This window comes from Mauremys mutica, chromosome 6 (assembly GCF_020497125.1).
Source record: "Mauremys mutica isolate MM-2020 ecotype Southern chromosome 6, ASM2049712v1, whole genome shotgun sequence".
Classification (NCBI taxonomy): domain Eukaryota; kingdom Metazoa; phylum Chordata; order Testudines; family Geoemydidae; genus Mauremys; species Mauremys mutica.
The window spans coordinates 114,565,147-114,581,658 of NC_059077.1; the positions used below are offsets into that span (position 1 = coordinate 114,565,147).

At 41.5% G+C, this 16,512-nt stretch overlaps 2 protein-coding genes across 5 annotated transcripts in view; one reads left to right on the forward strand and one right to left on the reverse strand.

Annotated features, from left to right (window-relative positions):
• Positions 1 to 357: 357 nt before the first annotated feature.
• Positions 358 to 10,859, forward strand: LOC123373340 (thioredoxin-like). The gene is made up of 5 exons (XM_045022338.1): positions 358 to 514; positions 4,988 to 5,092; positions 6,685 to 6,744; positions 8,792 to 8,857; positions 10,647 to 10,859. Exons 1-5 carry the CDS (start codon positions 491 to 493, stop codon positions 10,707 to 10,709), a joined length of 318 nt encoding a protein of 105 aa, XP_044878273.1. The 5' UTR covers positions 358 to 490; the 3' UTR covers positions 10,710 to 10,859.
• A 2,562-nt stretch (positions 10,860 to 13,421) lies between these two features.
• Positions 13,422 to 16,512, reverse strand: part of PTGR1 (prostaglandin reductase 1) — a 34,492-nt gene continuing 31,401 nt past the window's right edge. For all 4 annotated transcript variants that reach the window (XM_045021845.1, XM_045021846.1, XM_045021844.1 and 1 more), the window contains 2 exons: positions 15,203 to 15,321; positions 13,422 to 14,184 (listed from right to left, as the gene is read on the reverse strand). In XM_045021845.1, coding sequence (XP_044877780.1) covers positions 14,074 to 14,184; positions 15,203 to 15,321 — 230 coding nt within the window. In that variant the 3' untranslated portion in view covers positions 13,422 to 14,073. The remainder of the gene's footprint in view (positions 14,185 to 15,202; positions 15,322 to 16,512) is intronic.

Here is a 16,512-nt window from a genome sequence, read left to right on the forward strand (position 1 = left end):
CGCGGCCCTGCCCAGGGCAGGGACTTGGCTGGTTACAGCCCTGTGCCCCGCCCAGGCAGAGGCAGGCGACCTCTCTCCTCTGGGGCCGGGGGGGTCAGTGCCCTCTCGCTGGGGCAGGGAGGAGCTGTGGTGATTCCTCAGGAGGCTTCCCCCGCCCCCCCCTCCTGACAGCTCAGCGGAGTCCCGCCCTACACTCAGGGAGGGGGGGTCTTAACCCGCGCCACTCAGCGCGCGCCGCGACGCGACGCGACGCGACGCGCCGAAGGGGCGGGGATAGAAACCCGCGAGCACGAGCTCCGCTGCGTCAGCCGTTGGCGCGCATCCTTCTCTTCTGGGAGAAGGAGAGGCGGGGCGCGAACCGCGCGTGCGCACTGAGACCTGGGGGGGTTGGCCGCTATATAAGCAGGAGGGCGGCTCCTCCGCGCCACAGGCACTACTGGTGCAAGTATTAGTTAAGCTGCGGCTTGTGAGCGTAACCCAGGCGGCAACGATGGTGAAGACCGTGGGGAACCTGGTGAGTGGCGGTTGGTGGCGGGGCGGGCAGGGCCCGCCGCCGCCGCGGGCGGGGCCAGCTGGGGGCTCGGGGCGGTTCAGTGCCCGTGAGCTCGCGGGACCGCGCGGGCTGGCGCAGCCCCGCCTCGTGCCCGCGCCTTAGGGCTGAGCGCGCCCGCTACTTGGGGGGGCGGCCGGGCACGGGGCGGTTCTTCCCCCCACCCCCTTCCTCCGGGGCAGCGGTGTCCTCGGGGCCTGGGCCGCCCCACTGCCGGGGGCAGGGACGCTGCGCCAGGCCTCGGGGAGCTGCTCTCCTGAGGAGCCTCTGGCTGAGCCGGGGCCGGTCTGCGCTGGGGAGGGGGGATCAGTTCCCCCGCGGGACCCCTTGTCGCGTGGGTGTGGAAACCCCTCCCCCCCGTTATTGCTCGTGCCTGGGTAAGGGGCCCCTCCCTCCCTCTGTAATTGTTCGGGGGTCGCCAGGGAGTTACATTGGCCAGAGTTCAGAGTAGCAGCGGTGTCAGTCTGTATCCGCAAAAACAACAGGAGTCCTGGTGGTACCTTAGAGACTAACAAATTTATTTGAGCAAAAGCTTTCGTGGGTTACAGCCCACTTCATCGGCTGCATGCAATGGAAAATACAGCGGGAAGATTACACACACATATACACAACATGAAACAATGGGTGTTGCCATACACGCTGTAAGGAGAGTGATCAGTTAAGGTGAGCTATTATCAGCAGGAGAGAAAAAGAACTGTTTGTAGTGGTAATGAAACTGGTCCCTTTCCAGCAATTGACAAGAAGATGTGAGGAACTGGGGAGGATAAGCATGGGGAAATAGTTTTACTTTGTGTAATGGCCCATCCACTCCGAGTCTTTATTCAAGCCTAATTTAATGATGTCCAATTTGCAAATTAATTCCAATTCAGCAGTCTTGTGGAGCATCTCAGAGTGGAGATCAGCTGCAGGGGAAACTTGTAAGCAGCTGCAGTGAGGATTGGTGCTGGTGGCACACTGCCTAAGTGGGCCCTGCATCAGTTAATTTAAAAAAAAAAAAACTTCAGCAGAAACTGAAAACTGATGTTAGGCGTGCCCTATGCTAGCAAAGTATAGCTTCTTACTTGCTACTGGCAGAGGTAGTGTTTTCAAGACCTTGATGTCAAGGCACTAATATTTTTGTCCACCCTCTAAAAATGACTTTGAATACAGGTTCCTTGTCATCTGTTGATTAGCTTGGGTGATAGTGCAGTAGTCTAACAGTTATGGAAAGCATGCAGATTCCCTTCTTGGGGGGAGGGAGGAACATTGTCAGGAATGGTTTGTGCTCATCTGTGCAAGTACTTCCCAACGTACTGGGCAAAGTAACAGGGGGGGACCCAATGTTGACAATAAACCAGGTCACTTTACTAGTGGTTTTGGCTTGTCGCAAGATAGTGTTTCTAGAGAGCTGTCTATGATGCAAACCTGCTGTGATTGTGTCCTCTTAGTTTAAAATTTAAGCTGTTAAACAGAAATTATTCTAGTATTGAATTGGGTCCTAGTTTCTTCATGTAACCCAAAACTGGGTTTGCCAAGATAGTCTTCAGTGTAAAACTGAACCAGATTATACCCACTGGTCCCACCCTAGTGAATTTCATTGGCTTTATGGATGCAGTGAAGTAGAGAAGATGACAGTGTCTGAATAGCATGTCAAGGAATAGTTATTGGTGCCCAGGTAGGTTAATGCTAGGGCCTCTGAACCAGTATTTTAGTGCTCAGTCTCCTTATAGCTTCACCAGATTATCTAAAGTAATGCTGGTTCCTTTAAAATCAAAATTGGCTTCTTTGATCCCTTAACTTCCAAGAATTGTTACAGTGGCAAATCTTGTACATGGCCATGAATAGTCAGGGATAAATAAGTTCTACAATTTAATTATAATGATTAGTGTCACTACATCTCTAAGGACTACAAATTCATCTAACATGGCTACCTTGAAATTCAGGCTGTAGCAACACAACCAAATCCAATTTGTACAGATGACTCTCTCTGAATTCCACAATACAGCAAATTAGATAGCAGAATTTACTTGCAGATAATGTTCAGCCAACAGTAAAATGGTACATGTTCCATTCCTCTATCAGTTTTATCTGTAGCATACAAATTGGGCTGCTTTTATCAGCTATCTGGCGAAATTTCTGAATTATAGCATACCAAAGGAACAAAGCAGTCTTTTAAAATACCTTAAAGTGTCTGTATCCAGAGCTGAGTAAATCTAGTGGACCTTCCCTCCGCAGTTGTGAAACCTAATTTATTCTTGGAAAATATACACCACAAAGGCTAACTCCATAAAATAACTTCAAAATAGGGAAGAAATTAGCTAGTGATCTGATTCAATCTCAAGAGTTTTTAAAACGCTAATAGAAACATGAAGCTGTGATTGTGGTGTCTGTTATGTGAAAAATATGGTAAGTCTTTTTCTCTTGCTACATCATAGCTTCTGATCAGTGGAAATAGCCATATTACAGGATGTCTAGCTTAGAAACTCACATGGCTACAGGCTCATCCCCATTCTTATATTTATATTCTTCTACTTGAATCTATTTATCTATTCTACAGCCAATTGATAACTAACATTGGCAAGTGTGTTTTGAGCCAGTCAAAAGCTGGGTAAGAAAGATGGCAAAAGGGCTGCTGATACTATTGGTTGGCTAGCTAAACTTGGCTCACCTGAGAGCTCACAATATTATTTCATTGTAAGTGAAAGCACTTAATGCTCTCATCTTGGTGTTAAGGTAAGTATAGAATCAGCTGGCACTGCTAACTTACAAGAAGCCAAAGGAAATGCAAGAAAAGTTTGTCTTATGACTGCACTCTTCTGCTCACACCAGTTCACTAGGAGCAGAAAGACAGCATAAACAGAATGATGTAAATTCATCAAATCCTGTATTTATTCCACCAGATGTAATAGGTTTAACTTTCAGCTTTTTTCTGCTTACAAGACTAACCTGAGCCTACAGGGCAGCTTGAGCTATGTAATGTGGAAGGTAGCTTGCAGTGCCAGCCAGCTGTGCTCATCAACTATAGACATCATATGTTTGGAATTGAGGTTATATCCAGGTTTCACTTCAGAAACGCCTTAATTTTTTTGGCAAGGAGGAGGCAGGACACAGACAGAAGAAGGGGATCCATTTTTAAAAGTAGTATTCATCATCCTTTTTTTATTAGTCGAGGTGACTTAGACCTCACCTCTCTGTGTGTCCCAGTACTTGGTACCCAGAAGCCCTGTCTTTACAAGAACTCTTGTCACCTGTTTTCTCCAAATCTTCTGACTTGACACTCTCCCAGTCTCCCCAGGTACTGCTAGCAGTTCCCTGACAGTCTCTCAGATGTTTATCATGCTATTTTGGGAATTAAATAAGTCACTTGGCTTGCAATCCAGGTATATAGCCTAAAACAATCTGGACATCTACTTCCTTCCTCCCGATGACGTTCTTATCTAAAGAAAAGGCAAACAGTACATCAGAACTCTTGATATGTCATGCACAGAAGCACTGAACCTTGCAGGAAAGCTTCCTTTTTATTGCAAAGGATGATCCACTTAAGTATGAAGACTATATAATTGGTTCTGTAGTGCAGTGTGATTAGCTTATACCTTGTTCAGGGACATGTAACTGAAGTGAGAGGTGTAATTCTAATCTATCCATTTTGGATTAGGGGGGCGATGCTATTGTGCTATGAAAACAAAAGGTAGGGCTTTGGTAGTTATGGGCATAAGTTGCCTGCTTTGCATCAAAACCTACTGCTTTGGTGATATTTAAGAGTAAAAGTTCTAAAATTGTAGGATGAAAGAACCGGACAGACTTGACTGAATGCAGTTAAAATGGCATTTTCAGGAACAGTTGACTGGAAACAAATGTTTGAATATAAGGAGAAGCTGGGTGTGTTTCTATCTGATTAGAATGATAACAATTCTAACAGAAGATCTGTTAGATGTCCTCATGTATCAAACATACCAGAACACTGGCAGTAGGAAGCACCTGTATCACTAGTTAGAGCAAGTATTTGATTAGAATTCGACAAACTCTCTCTCCTTCTCTCTTGCCTAACCTGCATGCCCAGTTCTTTTTTAATGCAAACTAAAAAGGCAAATCTAGTCTCAAGTAGTAGTTCTTTTGTTTTGGCTTTGGGCCAGCCAATATAACAAATCTGCTGCTACAACTTGGTGGGTAATTCCTACATGAGAGAACATGTTCTATTGCTGAAAAAGTAATAAGATTACTGTAATAGCTTTTGGGTTGTTGTAGGAGACATTTTTTTGGACTCACGCTAGTGTATTCAAAATCCCATGATTCTAAAGAGAGTCTTGGTATGCAACACTGGCTGTTAGGATTGAGCCATCAGAATATCCAGTCTGGAAACAGTATGAACTTCGGAAACAAGTTAGTCTTAAAGAGGAGGGACTGATTTGAGCACACTTGCAAAAATAACACGTGGTGTTGAATCTCTTCTCTCTACAGGAAGAATTTAAGTCTGAATTGACATCTGCTGGTGTAAAGCTTGTAGTTGTTGACTTCTCGGCCACATGGTGTGGACCATGCAAAATGATCAAACCCTTTTTTCATGTAAGTAACAATGCCAAACTCAATACTCTGCTAGTTTTTACAGCTGAGACTTGACTAGTGCAATGCTATCTTACTATAAAACTAGGTCACTATGGATGTCTGAATGGTCTTGTGTTACTTGACACACAGGAGGGAAGACTTGCAATAAAATCTCAATTGTGACCTACGTGTGACTGTAACCAAAACAATCATGTTCCTAATGTTGTCCAAACAGTTCTTCACCACTCTCTTTAAAGCATTCACTTTTTTGGAGGGGGGAAGGGAAATGCTATTCACAACTTATAGTGGGGATCATAACAAACTATCAAGGTCAAGAAAATTGAAATAAAATTTAGTCTCTGGTGCCATAGAAGACAGCCTTGTCAAATGATTTTGAAGTCTAAAAATCAAATAACATTCCAACAATCAAAATGACAGAACAGGCTGAAATGATATTAATACTTATGACCCAAACAAGAAGAGTAAAGAACTGTAACCCTTTATGCTAATGCCAAATAGCCATCAGTGTAAACTAGTAATCATGATTCATTAGTGTAATATGTAGCCATAAACTATTACAAATGTGTAGCTTGGAAGTTGTACCAATTTCCTAGTACAGTAGAACCTCAAAGTTATGAACACTTCGGGAATGGAGGTTGTTCATAACTCTGAACAAAATGTTATGGTTCTTTCAAAAGTTTAAAACAGAACATTAACTTAATACAGCTTTGGAACTTTACTATGCAGAAGAAAAACGCTGCTTTCCCTTTTTCAGTAGTTTAACAAAGTACTGTACTGTATTTGCTTTTTTGTCTCTGCTGCTGCCTGATTGCATGCTTCCAGTTCCAAATGATGTGTGCGCTTGACTGGTCAGTTCATAACTCTGGTGCTCATAACACTGAGATTTTCTGTATCTACTTCTTTTATGAAGAGTAAACATTTTTGAATGAAGGTACTTCCCATGTGACTCCAAAGTTTCAGCTCTATTAAAACTTTGTTCTAATTCTCTTGAGGAATTGGGTCAAACTTTCACAAAGTATCATTTTTCTTCAGTCAAAAGAGAAAAACATTACAATCTGTAAAGCTATTAAAAAGAAGAGAATACATGTTTGAGATCCATCTCAAGGAAGAGGGTACATGTGTCACTCTGTAGACCTGTAAATCTTACTCTTCAACTGACTTGTAACTTGCTTAATGGTTTTAAAACTTCATTATGGTTTAGGAGCATGCAAATATAATCATCCTAGAGACGCATCTGTCATATGACTTCATGCCCTAATTTCCTCTCTAACTACTCTTAGTTTAAAGCTGGGTAGTAGGAGGTTTGCCTTTTACTAAAGATCTTAGTAAAAAGTATTTGAAAGTAAAATGTACTACTAAACATCTTAAAATGACTTCTGTGGTACATGTAACTGAACTCTTGATGCTCCAGCTAGTGACATAATTTGCTGTATGGCAAATGAAACTTTTACTTACCTACTTTTTACTAAAAGATACTAACTGGTAAGGTTTGTTTTTCTCCAAATGAGGCTCTTATACAAGACTCCTAGAGCACTCTTAAAGTTTATATGAAATAAAAACTGCAACTTTAACATTTTGTTTTAAAACTTTAGAGTCTTTGTGAGAAGTTCCCAGACGTAGTGTTTCTTGAAGTTGATGTGGATGAGGCTCAGGTAAGGTCCTCAGTGCACCGACAAGTAATACTGTTTGTGGCAGAACTGGCAGTAAAGGTTAACTTTGCCATGCAATCTATACTAGGAAACTTGTCTCCTAAAAACTTAAGGTGGCCTTTGCTCTCAGAATGGTCAGTCACTGCAACAGTAGTTACCTAGAGCAAGAAACTAGGGATTAATTGTTATTTCTAAAGGGAATATTTTAATCCCACTGTTAGTAATTCATCATTTCTCCATCATGTACTTCAATTCCCTGCGAACACTAATTGACAAGAAATCGGTCTGGTTGCTAAAGTGATCTTAATCCTGTACTCCTTGCATATCCAAAACTCCTGTTGTCCTCAGTGCATGTGAATAACATTTGATGGAAACATTCAAACTAGACTAAAATATCAAGAATGCGTTTTAAATTCCAAATGTTAATAGGGGGATTTCTCTAGTATCTGGAATCAAGCCATCTTAAAAAGGAAACTTGAGTTTGTTTTCCTTTCTTGTAAGGAAACTGAGATCCTCTCGAGACTTCTTATGTTCCTAAAAGCTTATGCTTTAGGCTTTCAGCTGGCCATCTACAGCAGTCAAGGATTCTCTTGCACTCTTACTCCTCCACCCATTGTATTATGGGTTTTTTAATATCCTTCCTCAGAAGCATTGGTGTGATCATTGCTGCAGATGGGACATTGGATGGTGAGGGGCAGGTCTCTGAGGTGGCACCACTGTGCAGTCTCAGATGCCTGGCTAGTTGGTTCTTCCTCACATGCTTGGGGTGTAACTGATTGCCATGTATGGAGTTGGGAAGGAATTTTCCCCCAGGTCATATTGGCTGTGATTGGTGGAATAGGAGGGGAAGGGGGTTGTCTTCCTTTGCAGCATGTGGATGTGGGTCAGTTGCCAGAATTATCTGGGTATATCGCACAATCACTTCCATGCCATTATGGGGGTCTTGGGCACAGGTGCACCTTGATCCTTGCTTTTGTTCCTTGTGGTACATACGTCTAGTCTCCTGTGGGTTGTAATACTTTGGTCAAATGTCAGTTGTTGGGTATATTGTGCAGGGGATGGCCTACAAGATACAGGAGGTCAGACTAGGTGATTTGATAGTCCCTTCTGGCCTTAAACTCTGATAACTGCTCAAAGTTTCCACTTGGCCCTCATATAAGTGATCCAACATTTGTTGCATTCTGAAGTACTTATGCTGTAGTAGGCTTGTCTGTGTATTGGCAGTATTTCTATATTGCCTGCAAATCTTGTTTAGAATCTGTGGTGATCTTGCATTCCCCTCCCATAGTTTCCTAATGTTATAGAGGAAAAACTACCTACTTATGTATTTGTCTTCCTGTGCCCCTGCTGTGACGGTACCTTGAATAGCAAAGGCACTGCTCTCTGCAGGGGTTGCAGCCAAACTAAATTTCACTCCTTGTCTCCCCCCCCCTTTCAGTTAGGATAACTTAAACAGTCATTGATTGGATATGTGATCTATTAAAGCTGATGCTATTGTGTGCTAGTGATAAACTATTCTTGAGTGGTAATAAGCAGCAGGAACACTACTCGTTGCTTAAAAATACCTGTCCTTTTGTAATGAATGATAAACACTTCTTATTGGAATATCTTTATAAGCCTTTCCAATATAGGCTCTTAATTGGAACAGATGGAAGTAACATCAGATTGCAAACCTGGCTGACTAGTAGATGCTTGTTTAACAAACTCATTGGCAGACCTTCAGCTGTGAAATTACCTTACAAATAAGGCATGATATGTAAGAAAGTTAGCTTTTTGTAGTATTGTGCTACTTTCTGCAGAAGTAGTCTTGTTTCTGCCTAAACAAATCCAGCAAAGAGGATGAAACCACTGCTAGTTGTAGGAACAGGAAGACTATAGTATATCCACATAATAACTAGTGACTGGTCTTAACTGACCAGAGTTGCAAATAATTACTTGGTTCCCCTTCATTTTTTTGTTACAAGTCTGATTTCATAAGAACCATATCTGATTTCTGGTTAGTTATGTTTAATTTGCCAAGCTAAAATTGCAGTGAAACTTTCTTTTTTAGGACGTGGCTTCAGAGTGTGGAGTCCAGTGCATGCCAACATTCCACTTCTACAAGGAGGGCAAAAGGGTAGGTTTTCAACGTTCTTAGTGAAACAGTATAGGTGTGAGGAGGGGGGATACTGGATGCTGAAACACTAAATATGAATTAAAATAACTACATGTTTTTTCTGGCCCCTATACATTATAATAAGGTTTAACTCAGAGCTGCTGGAAGTTATTCTAGGGGAAAATAGGACACTGGGGCAAGTGGCCCCACACACAATAGTTAGCTGTTTCCTGAATAAGTCTGGAGGAATGGCACCTTGTGAAGATCTCAAAATAGCTTGCATCTCAATTTACCTCCTGAACAGGATAGTTCACTTACACGTACTCAATTAAAGAGAGCACAAATGGCTTTAGAGTAGCCTCAGAAACAGGGATGTTCATATTGGCACCCTAAGAACAGGATAATGCCTAGCCTTCTGCAATGGGTCACTAATGTTAGAAACAAACTACTTCTAAGTGATCTAACTGCATGTAACAAGTTCTGGCAACACTCTAGGTTTGTATTCCAGGTAAATCCTAATGTGAAGTTTTGACACAGACTTTGAGCCTCTTTTCAAAACCTAATATGTCTGAAACCTGCTTTATGCACCTATCCCAGCTGCAAGCCAGCTGGACTTAATTTTAATTAGTATTCCTATCTTTTTGTGACCTAGTCATAACTAAACAACAATTCATAACTCTTTAAAAAAAATAAGCAAACTAATCTATTAGATGTGTTTAGTCTTCAGCTATATAGAAAGACAAAGGAAACAAATTCAGTACCTCTGCACAATACCAAAATTGTAATTACTGTAAATTATGGCAGAGCTGATAAAGTCTAAACTCCAGGCACTATAATAAAGTGAACTTGGGCCAAGACTATTTATGCTTTCTCTCCTCCTAGAGGGGAGCTTCTAGTTGGAATATCTGATTTAGTAACCTCATTTGGCTGTCTGGTCTCCAAAAGCACTTAGTTATGAAATAATTGGATGGATGGCTGTGCTTTAATATAAAACAGGTCCTTCATACTGACTGTCATCTTCATTGTGGGCTAATGTATAACCGGACTTGCAGGCACACTACTCAAATAACTTTTTGTTCATGTTAGGAAGGGCCTTCCGGGGGTGGGAGCTGTGGCTTTCAAATACTAAATTTGTCCATCCGAAAACATGCCTCAAATGTTGGGTGGATTGAGTAGGTGCTTACTATGTCCAGTGTAGACAAGACTGTCTTCTAGAATCTCTAGTAACTTTCTCTTTAAAACTAAATATATCCTTTTGTTGCTGAGTCTGTTCTTTGTCTACAAATCTAACTCTGAAAACATGTTGTCCAGCAAAGTATTACCTAAAGTTAATTCATCTGGATGTGAAGTGGTGTCATAACAACTTAGTGCAGTAGGTGAAAAGACATTGCCTTGCATCCAGAGTTTAACTGACTAGTTTGTGACCTCTTGTAGATAACATGCAAGATTTTTAGTAAGAAAAGTTTAATTCTTTACAACTTTTGAGAGCTAAGATTGACATGGCATATGTGTAGCTGGTTCTTATGAAATCTGTAACCCTGTGAGTATAAGACTGGAGTCAGTAGGAGGTGCTTGGAGAACAATAAAGCAGTCTGGCCCAAAGTGTGTAAAATACTTTGGGATGTAGAGCTGCAGAATACAAAATCTGGAAAGCAAAACAAAAAACTTCAAACCTCAAACATTGGCCACCTATTATCCTCTGATTTATGGGACTAAAATTGCCAATATCTTTCCAGGGATTATAAAACTATTTGGGCTAAAATCACTGTTTTAAATGGCTGTTCTTAAAATAAAAAAATTATTGTTACAGGTGTGTGAATTCTCTGGAGCAAACAGAGAGAAGCTGGAAGAGAATATTGTCAAGCTACGCTGATCAAACAACGTGAACAGTTAATGTTGACTGTTTATATATAGCCTGTAACTTTTTCTACTTATGGAGTCTAATCAAGGTAGCTAAATATGTATCCAAAAATTGTCCTTTCAGACTGTAAATGAGTACAATAAAATGTAAATTCATCACTTACAGAGACTGCTGTCCAGTGTGTGAAACTAGGCAGCTTGCATAAGATACAGCTGTATTACTACTTGGGGTGGATGGCTAGGTGGTACTGTGCTTTTCTACAGGACCAAATGCTAGGTATGAAGTTAATCCCCTCAATCCCTCTAAAGTACTCCCCTAAAACTAGATGGCCATTTTCACTAGTATTAACCTGCTTTGTACAGCATGAGACTGCTAATTTCCAGCAGTCTGTCCTGTTTAAACAAAGCTCTCAGTGCAAATAGTTCACCATAACCCATTGTAATCCAAAAAGCATGTTTTGCAGTAATAGATTAGTACCATGTAATGTGTCCATCTTATTCTGCTCGGGTTTGGAGGTGCTAACACACTATGTTGTCATGCTAATGTCTGACTACAGGTACCAAAACTATAGTTTTAATGGCTTTAGAGAGTCACAATATTAGAAAAACATCCCCAGGATTCCATATTCAAGATGTCTCACTTGCCTGGCTTAGAAGTAATATAGTGAGAAACATTTGATGCAAAAACTTGAAATAATGGGGGGGGGGGGAAGAGTGGTCCAAGTAACCTTAGCAAGATTGGTATGTTACCTGCTGTCAATTGGTTTCATTGTCTGGATGACTTCAGGTTAAAGCTTTTTTCAATTTCTGAATCTTTTCTTTTTTTAAGGGCTTTGGTACTGTTTGTCACAAGATCCTGGGTCTGGTCTATTCCCCACCATGTAACCAGTCCCCTGGGAGTGCCCAAGGACCCACACCATTCCCCAGGGGCAGGCCCCTGTTCTCTACGACTGAAATGAGATCTTGGGGCACTAGCAATACCTGTCTTTCTTTAGTTCCCTGTGGCAAATCTAGACAAGCCAGACTTGTGTACAATACAAGGCTCCTGCACCCCTTCAGGGCACAAATGCACTCTGAGTATTTGCATCTGCCTTCCAGAGTTTTTGCTGTTAGGTGTCATTGGGGTTTGCCTTGTTTCTTTGATTCTCAGTTGATATGGGTTGGTTTCACCAAGTTGGTGACACCTCATGTCTCTTCTTCTTTAACTCCAAGAGCAGTGTTAACCTTTCACACCTCTTGGACTAGATGACCTCCTGAGGTCCCTTCCAACCCTAATAATCTGATTCTCTTGGGTAGCAATGAAAAGCACAAAGGGAAAGTGAGGCAGATGCAAGCTTCATAGATTACAAAAGATTCCCACTGTCACATTGAATTCAGCTGACTCAAGCGGAATAGAGCTGCAGACTTATTGTGTGACAAATTGTGCGTTGTTAATTCATCACACAGCAACCTTACAATACTACTGATGAGTTAGTGGCTAGGAGGTTTTATTGCATGGATCATCAAACTTAATAGTTTAGTGCTACAGTCCCTTGCACAAAGCAGAATATAGGTAGAATTTACAGGTCGTTTTAAAAAAAAAAAAAAAAAAAACTTGCAAAACCTGTCTCGGCTGACCTATTATAGTAAGATTTTTTTTTTTTAAGACGTGTCCTGGTCTCCCATTCTTCAGCAAGAAGGCTGAGCTGTATTTGTGAGTGGGCCAGGGCTCGCTGGTCAGCCAGAACTATGTGCCATCTCTTTAAGAGCAGTGGAGCTGCAGGCAGTAATTCCCATCAACTATCAACAAAATTGTGCTCGAGTCTATCTTGCTTTTCCTAGCAAGTTACACTCAAGCCTGTGTTCCTTTGCAATAGGTTAATCAGCTGCCCTAACCTTCAGGCTGTTTGTTTGTTTGAAGACAATATAGTTGTACTAACACAACTGGAAGGCTAAAGATGTATTATTTATTCCACATGATAGTTAAGAATCTAGCAGAGATGTTTGCTATTGCCTTAGCATCAGGCATAGGACACCAGGTTTTTTGTTTTTATATGTTGATTTCAGACTCCATTTGGCTTCCTGGAGCCCATGCAGAACCTAATCTGTCTTGGCAACAGGGAGTGTTGCCTAATTTTAAGATGCATTAGCTGCTGTTGCACTTAATGCGTTCAGCATTCATTTATTGGCATGATGGCCAGTAGAGCTAATATAATATAAGCCCCCACTTGGATGATGTGAGCATGCTGTGTGAACCTTTTAGTTGCCAGGTGAAAGGCATCAGGCAGCCTGTCTACACCTTATTCATCATTTGTAGGGGTTCTGACCCCTGTGTTTCCATAGCGTTCACTGCTTCTATATGCACCTGCAGATAAGGGGATCTGATGTTATTCAAGTTACTTACTACTACAAGCTCTCCATTTTAGGCTATTTTCAATATCTTTTGAGCACTATTTCATCAATCCGGGCCTCCCTTACTCTTCCACAACATGATAGTCTTATGTCTTTACCTCCTGTGAGCTGAGTGACCACTGAATTCCTGCAGAATTTCCTAGATGTGGATACATACTTGTCCTAGTGAGTGTGAAGAGCTGTCTGAGTTAAAATAAGGTGTTATCCTCAAATTGGCATGGTGGGAAGGAAATGGTGTGTAAAACACAGATAGGAAAATTATTTTATGCACAAACAGAACAAGTCATAAATATTGCCACTCCATGTAGTCAGTTTCATGTCAAGATAAGAACCATTTTCTTTATCAATAAGATTTTAATGGGTTATTTTTCTTTGCATGACCATACAGCATATTAGAACAGCTCTAAACTACTTAATCACATTACTGCAGGGCTATAGGTTGCTGTGACTGACAAGCATGTTATTAGCTACAGAATAAAATCTACATTTTAAGGGGATCTAGTACAAATTTATTGTAATGACTATTTAGCAGATGCTATTTAAAAGATTGCAGTTGACTTCTGCTCTCTGTATGGACCTTAGTTCACATCAAGCTCTTAAGCAGCTCAGTTAAGGTTCCTTGTGCTTTTAAAAATAAGGTCAGATCCTCAGTTAGTACAAAGCCATATTGCTCACTCACAGTTTACCTGGCTGGCATTTTTTCAAAATGCCCATGAAATTAGTAGCTTATTCTTGTAAACCTCAGAATCACATGCATCAGTGAGGACTGATTATAGCAGCGATAAAGTGGATTCATCACTTAGCTGCAGGAGCAACACTTTGTTGCAGCATTGCATTATTTGAGGAAGCATCATTTTCCCCAAGCCAGTTGGAGACTTGTCTAATCTGAGCATACTTTAGCCCATTAAAAGTTATGGTTGAGCGTTTGGCAAGAAGGTAGATGAGCTATTGGTATGGCTTTCCTAAAGGAATGAACCACATGCCCTTTACACTTTTATTATTGCTTTTCCAATGTTTTCTCCCTTTAACAGTCCCATGAAAGCTGCTGGCATTTTTTCAAATCCTTCGGTAACATGTTCTTCACACTTAATTTTCCCCTGTGCAAAGAAAAATAAAACAATTTTACTCAATTTTCTTCTACTGTGCAGGTGGTCTAAACTGTAGCTAGATGCTTTCAACTCGTATAATTCCTAGCAGTTGATGTGAACTGTGGTAGCTCTGTTGAAGTCAATGGAGCTGAACCTGTTTACATCAGCTAAAGAGCTCACCCTTTGAGAGTAGAGGGTAATGTCTGTAGTGTAAGATTTTTTTTTTTAGTGACCTCTCACCATTAAATACTGTTCAGCGAAAGTGATTTAAACATGGTTGCTGCTTTTGGTGGCCCATCTACCATTGTTCTTCTGACTAATGCCAAATTCCCTATGGAACATCAGTTTCTTTCCAGAGGCTAACTGCAATAAGTCTAACAGAACTACGTCTTCAGCTGTGGAGCATTAGAACTCTCCAGAAACAAGATTTCTCTTCCTCCCCTAGTAAGTGCAGTATTGCCAACCCAAGTGATAGGCCCCACAACAACGGTTTGGTGCTTTGTGGCTTAGTGTTTTTAGGTTTCACATTTTCAAGCTTTTCTCTCCAACCAAACTGAGGTGATTTAGTGGGGGGAAAAAATTTTTTTTTTCTTAAATCACAAGAATTGGCCATGCTTTAAGTGGAGGGGAAAGAATAGAGCAAGTAATTTAAATATTTGCCAGGGGGGAAGAGGTAAAAGGTAGTTGGACTAGTTTTGAAATGGGTCTTGCTAATAGATTTGCATTTAAACTTAGGGATATCCCCTTCTCACTTGTCAGTTAACTGACCTTACAGTGGAGATAAGCTGAGTATGGTACCTTTCCCCTTCAGTTTTGGCTGAGCATAGTTTTGGCTGCTGCTTCTGTATTGTGTTCAGCATGCTTTGATGCTGACCCACCCCCACATCCCCTGCTAGAGGGACATGCTGGCTGTGGAAGAGCAGTGTATGAGAGCAGACTTGGCTCTTCTTAGCATAGACAGTCTTGTGAAGAGGGAAGTAGCAGCATGAGTTCACATACTGTAGTCTGAGGAACGGTCACACCTTACCTCTACAACCCATCTTAACAATATCTTCAGAGCCTCCTCACGCCTGTCATTCCATCGTGAGACAATAAATCCTTCCATGGAAAGCTCATTCCAGATCATTGGAATCTGAACATAAGGTCCTGTAGGAAATGGTAATAGGCAAAACAGTGGTAATATTACTTTGGTTTGGTTTTAAACAGTGTGAAGTAAGGAGAAGCTGAGATGCTGACAAAGCAAATCTAGTCAGTGTGTCATCAGCCCAAGGCTCCACTTCTTGACCAGACTGGGCCCTGTACAAAATGGTGACAGTGGTGGTGCAGACCACCTCTCCCATTGCCCAGTGGTTAGAGCACTGACCCAGGAACCTGGAATGTTAGAAATGCCTAACCTGATTTTCACCTACAGCCAGCACTGACTTCAACTGGGTACCAATGCAAATCCCACCATAAAAGTAAACCATCTAAAGCCCTAGGGAATGAGAACTTTTCCATCTAGATGACTGAACTGTGTAATCCGCTTTGCTACAGAAATAGCATGCATCAGGCTGTTTTACCATGGCTGTTTGTTTACTTAAAAACATTTGTTAGGTAAATAACACCCTAAAGATAAAAAGTTGGAATCCTTGAAATAAACCAGCTCATCATTTTCTACTGACCTCTAGTGGTCTGCAAGAGTGACACTCTGCAGTAAAGTCTCATTTAAATCACATATACCGGGGTTCTCAAACGGGGGGTCGTGACCCCTCGGGGGGTTGCAAGGTTATTACCTGGGGTGTTGTGAGCTGTCAGCCTCCACCCCAAACCCAACCTTGCTTCCAGCATTTATAATCGTGTTAAATATTTTTTAAAGTGTTTTTAATTTATAAGGGAGGTTGCACTCAGAGGCTTGCTGTGTGAAAGGGGCCACCACTACAAAAGTCTGAGAACCGCTGACACATACCAACTGTCACCAGGTCTGTGTTATGGTGAGTTCTCTGGTTGTACTCTGCAAGGGATTCCTTTCTTGCTGCTATTGGCATTTTAGATGAGAGGTCCAGTCACTGCTTGTGCTGAACATTAGTAATTTACACTTCTTGGACAATTTATTTCTATGGTTGTTGCCCATCACTACACTTTTTCCCATTCCTGTTAAACCAATGTTCATCCCCCCTCCCCTCCCTTCCTCTTGGTAAATGGACAACAGGACAATGAGATTTAACTATCTGGAACTGTTTAATGTTAAATATCAAAGATCAGTTATAAGTTGTTGAAGTGAGGGGTTCTCCCATTTGAGGGGCATCCTCGTTTACTCAGATGAAGCTTTAACTACAGTGTGCCTTTGTCTGTGAAGCT

Excerpts from the sequence above, each read along its gene's own strand:
- LOC123373340 (XM_045022338.1), top strand. The coding sequence starts at position 491 with ATGGTGAAGACCGTGGGGAACCTG. Across the intron at positions 6,745-8,791 it reads TTGATGTGGATGAGGCTCAG|GACGTGGCTTCAGAGTGTGG; the intron begins GTAAGGTCCTCA and ends TTTCTTTTTTAG. Across the intron at positions 8,858-10,646 it reads TCTACAAGGAGGGCAAAAGG|GTGTGTGAATTCTCTGGAGC; the intron begins GTAGGTTTTCAA and ends TTATTGTTACAG.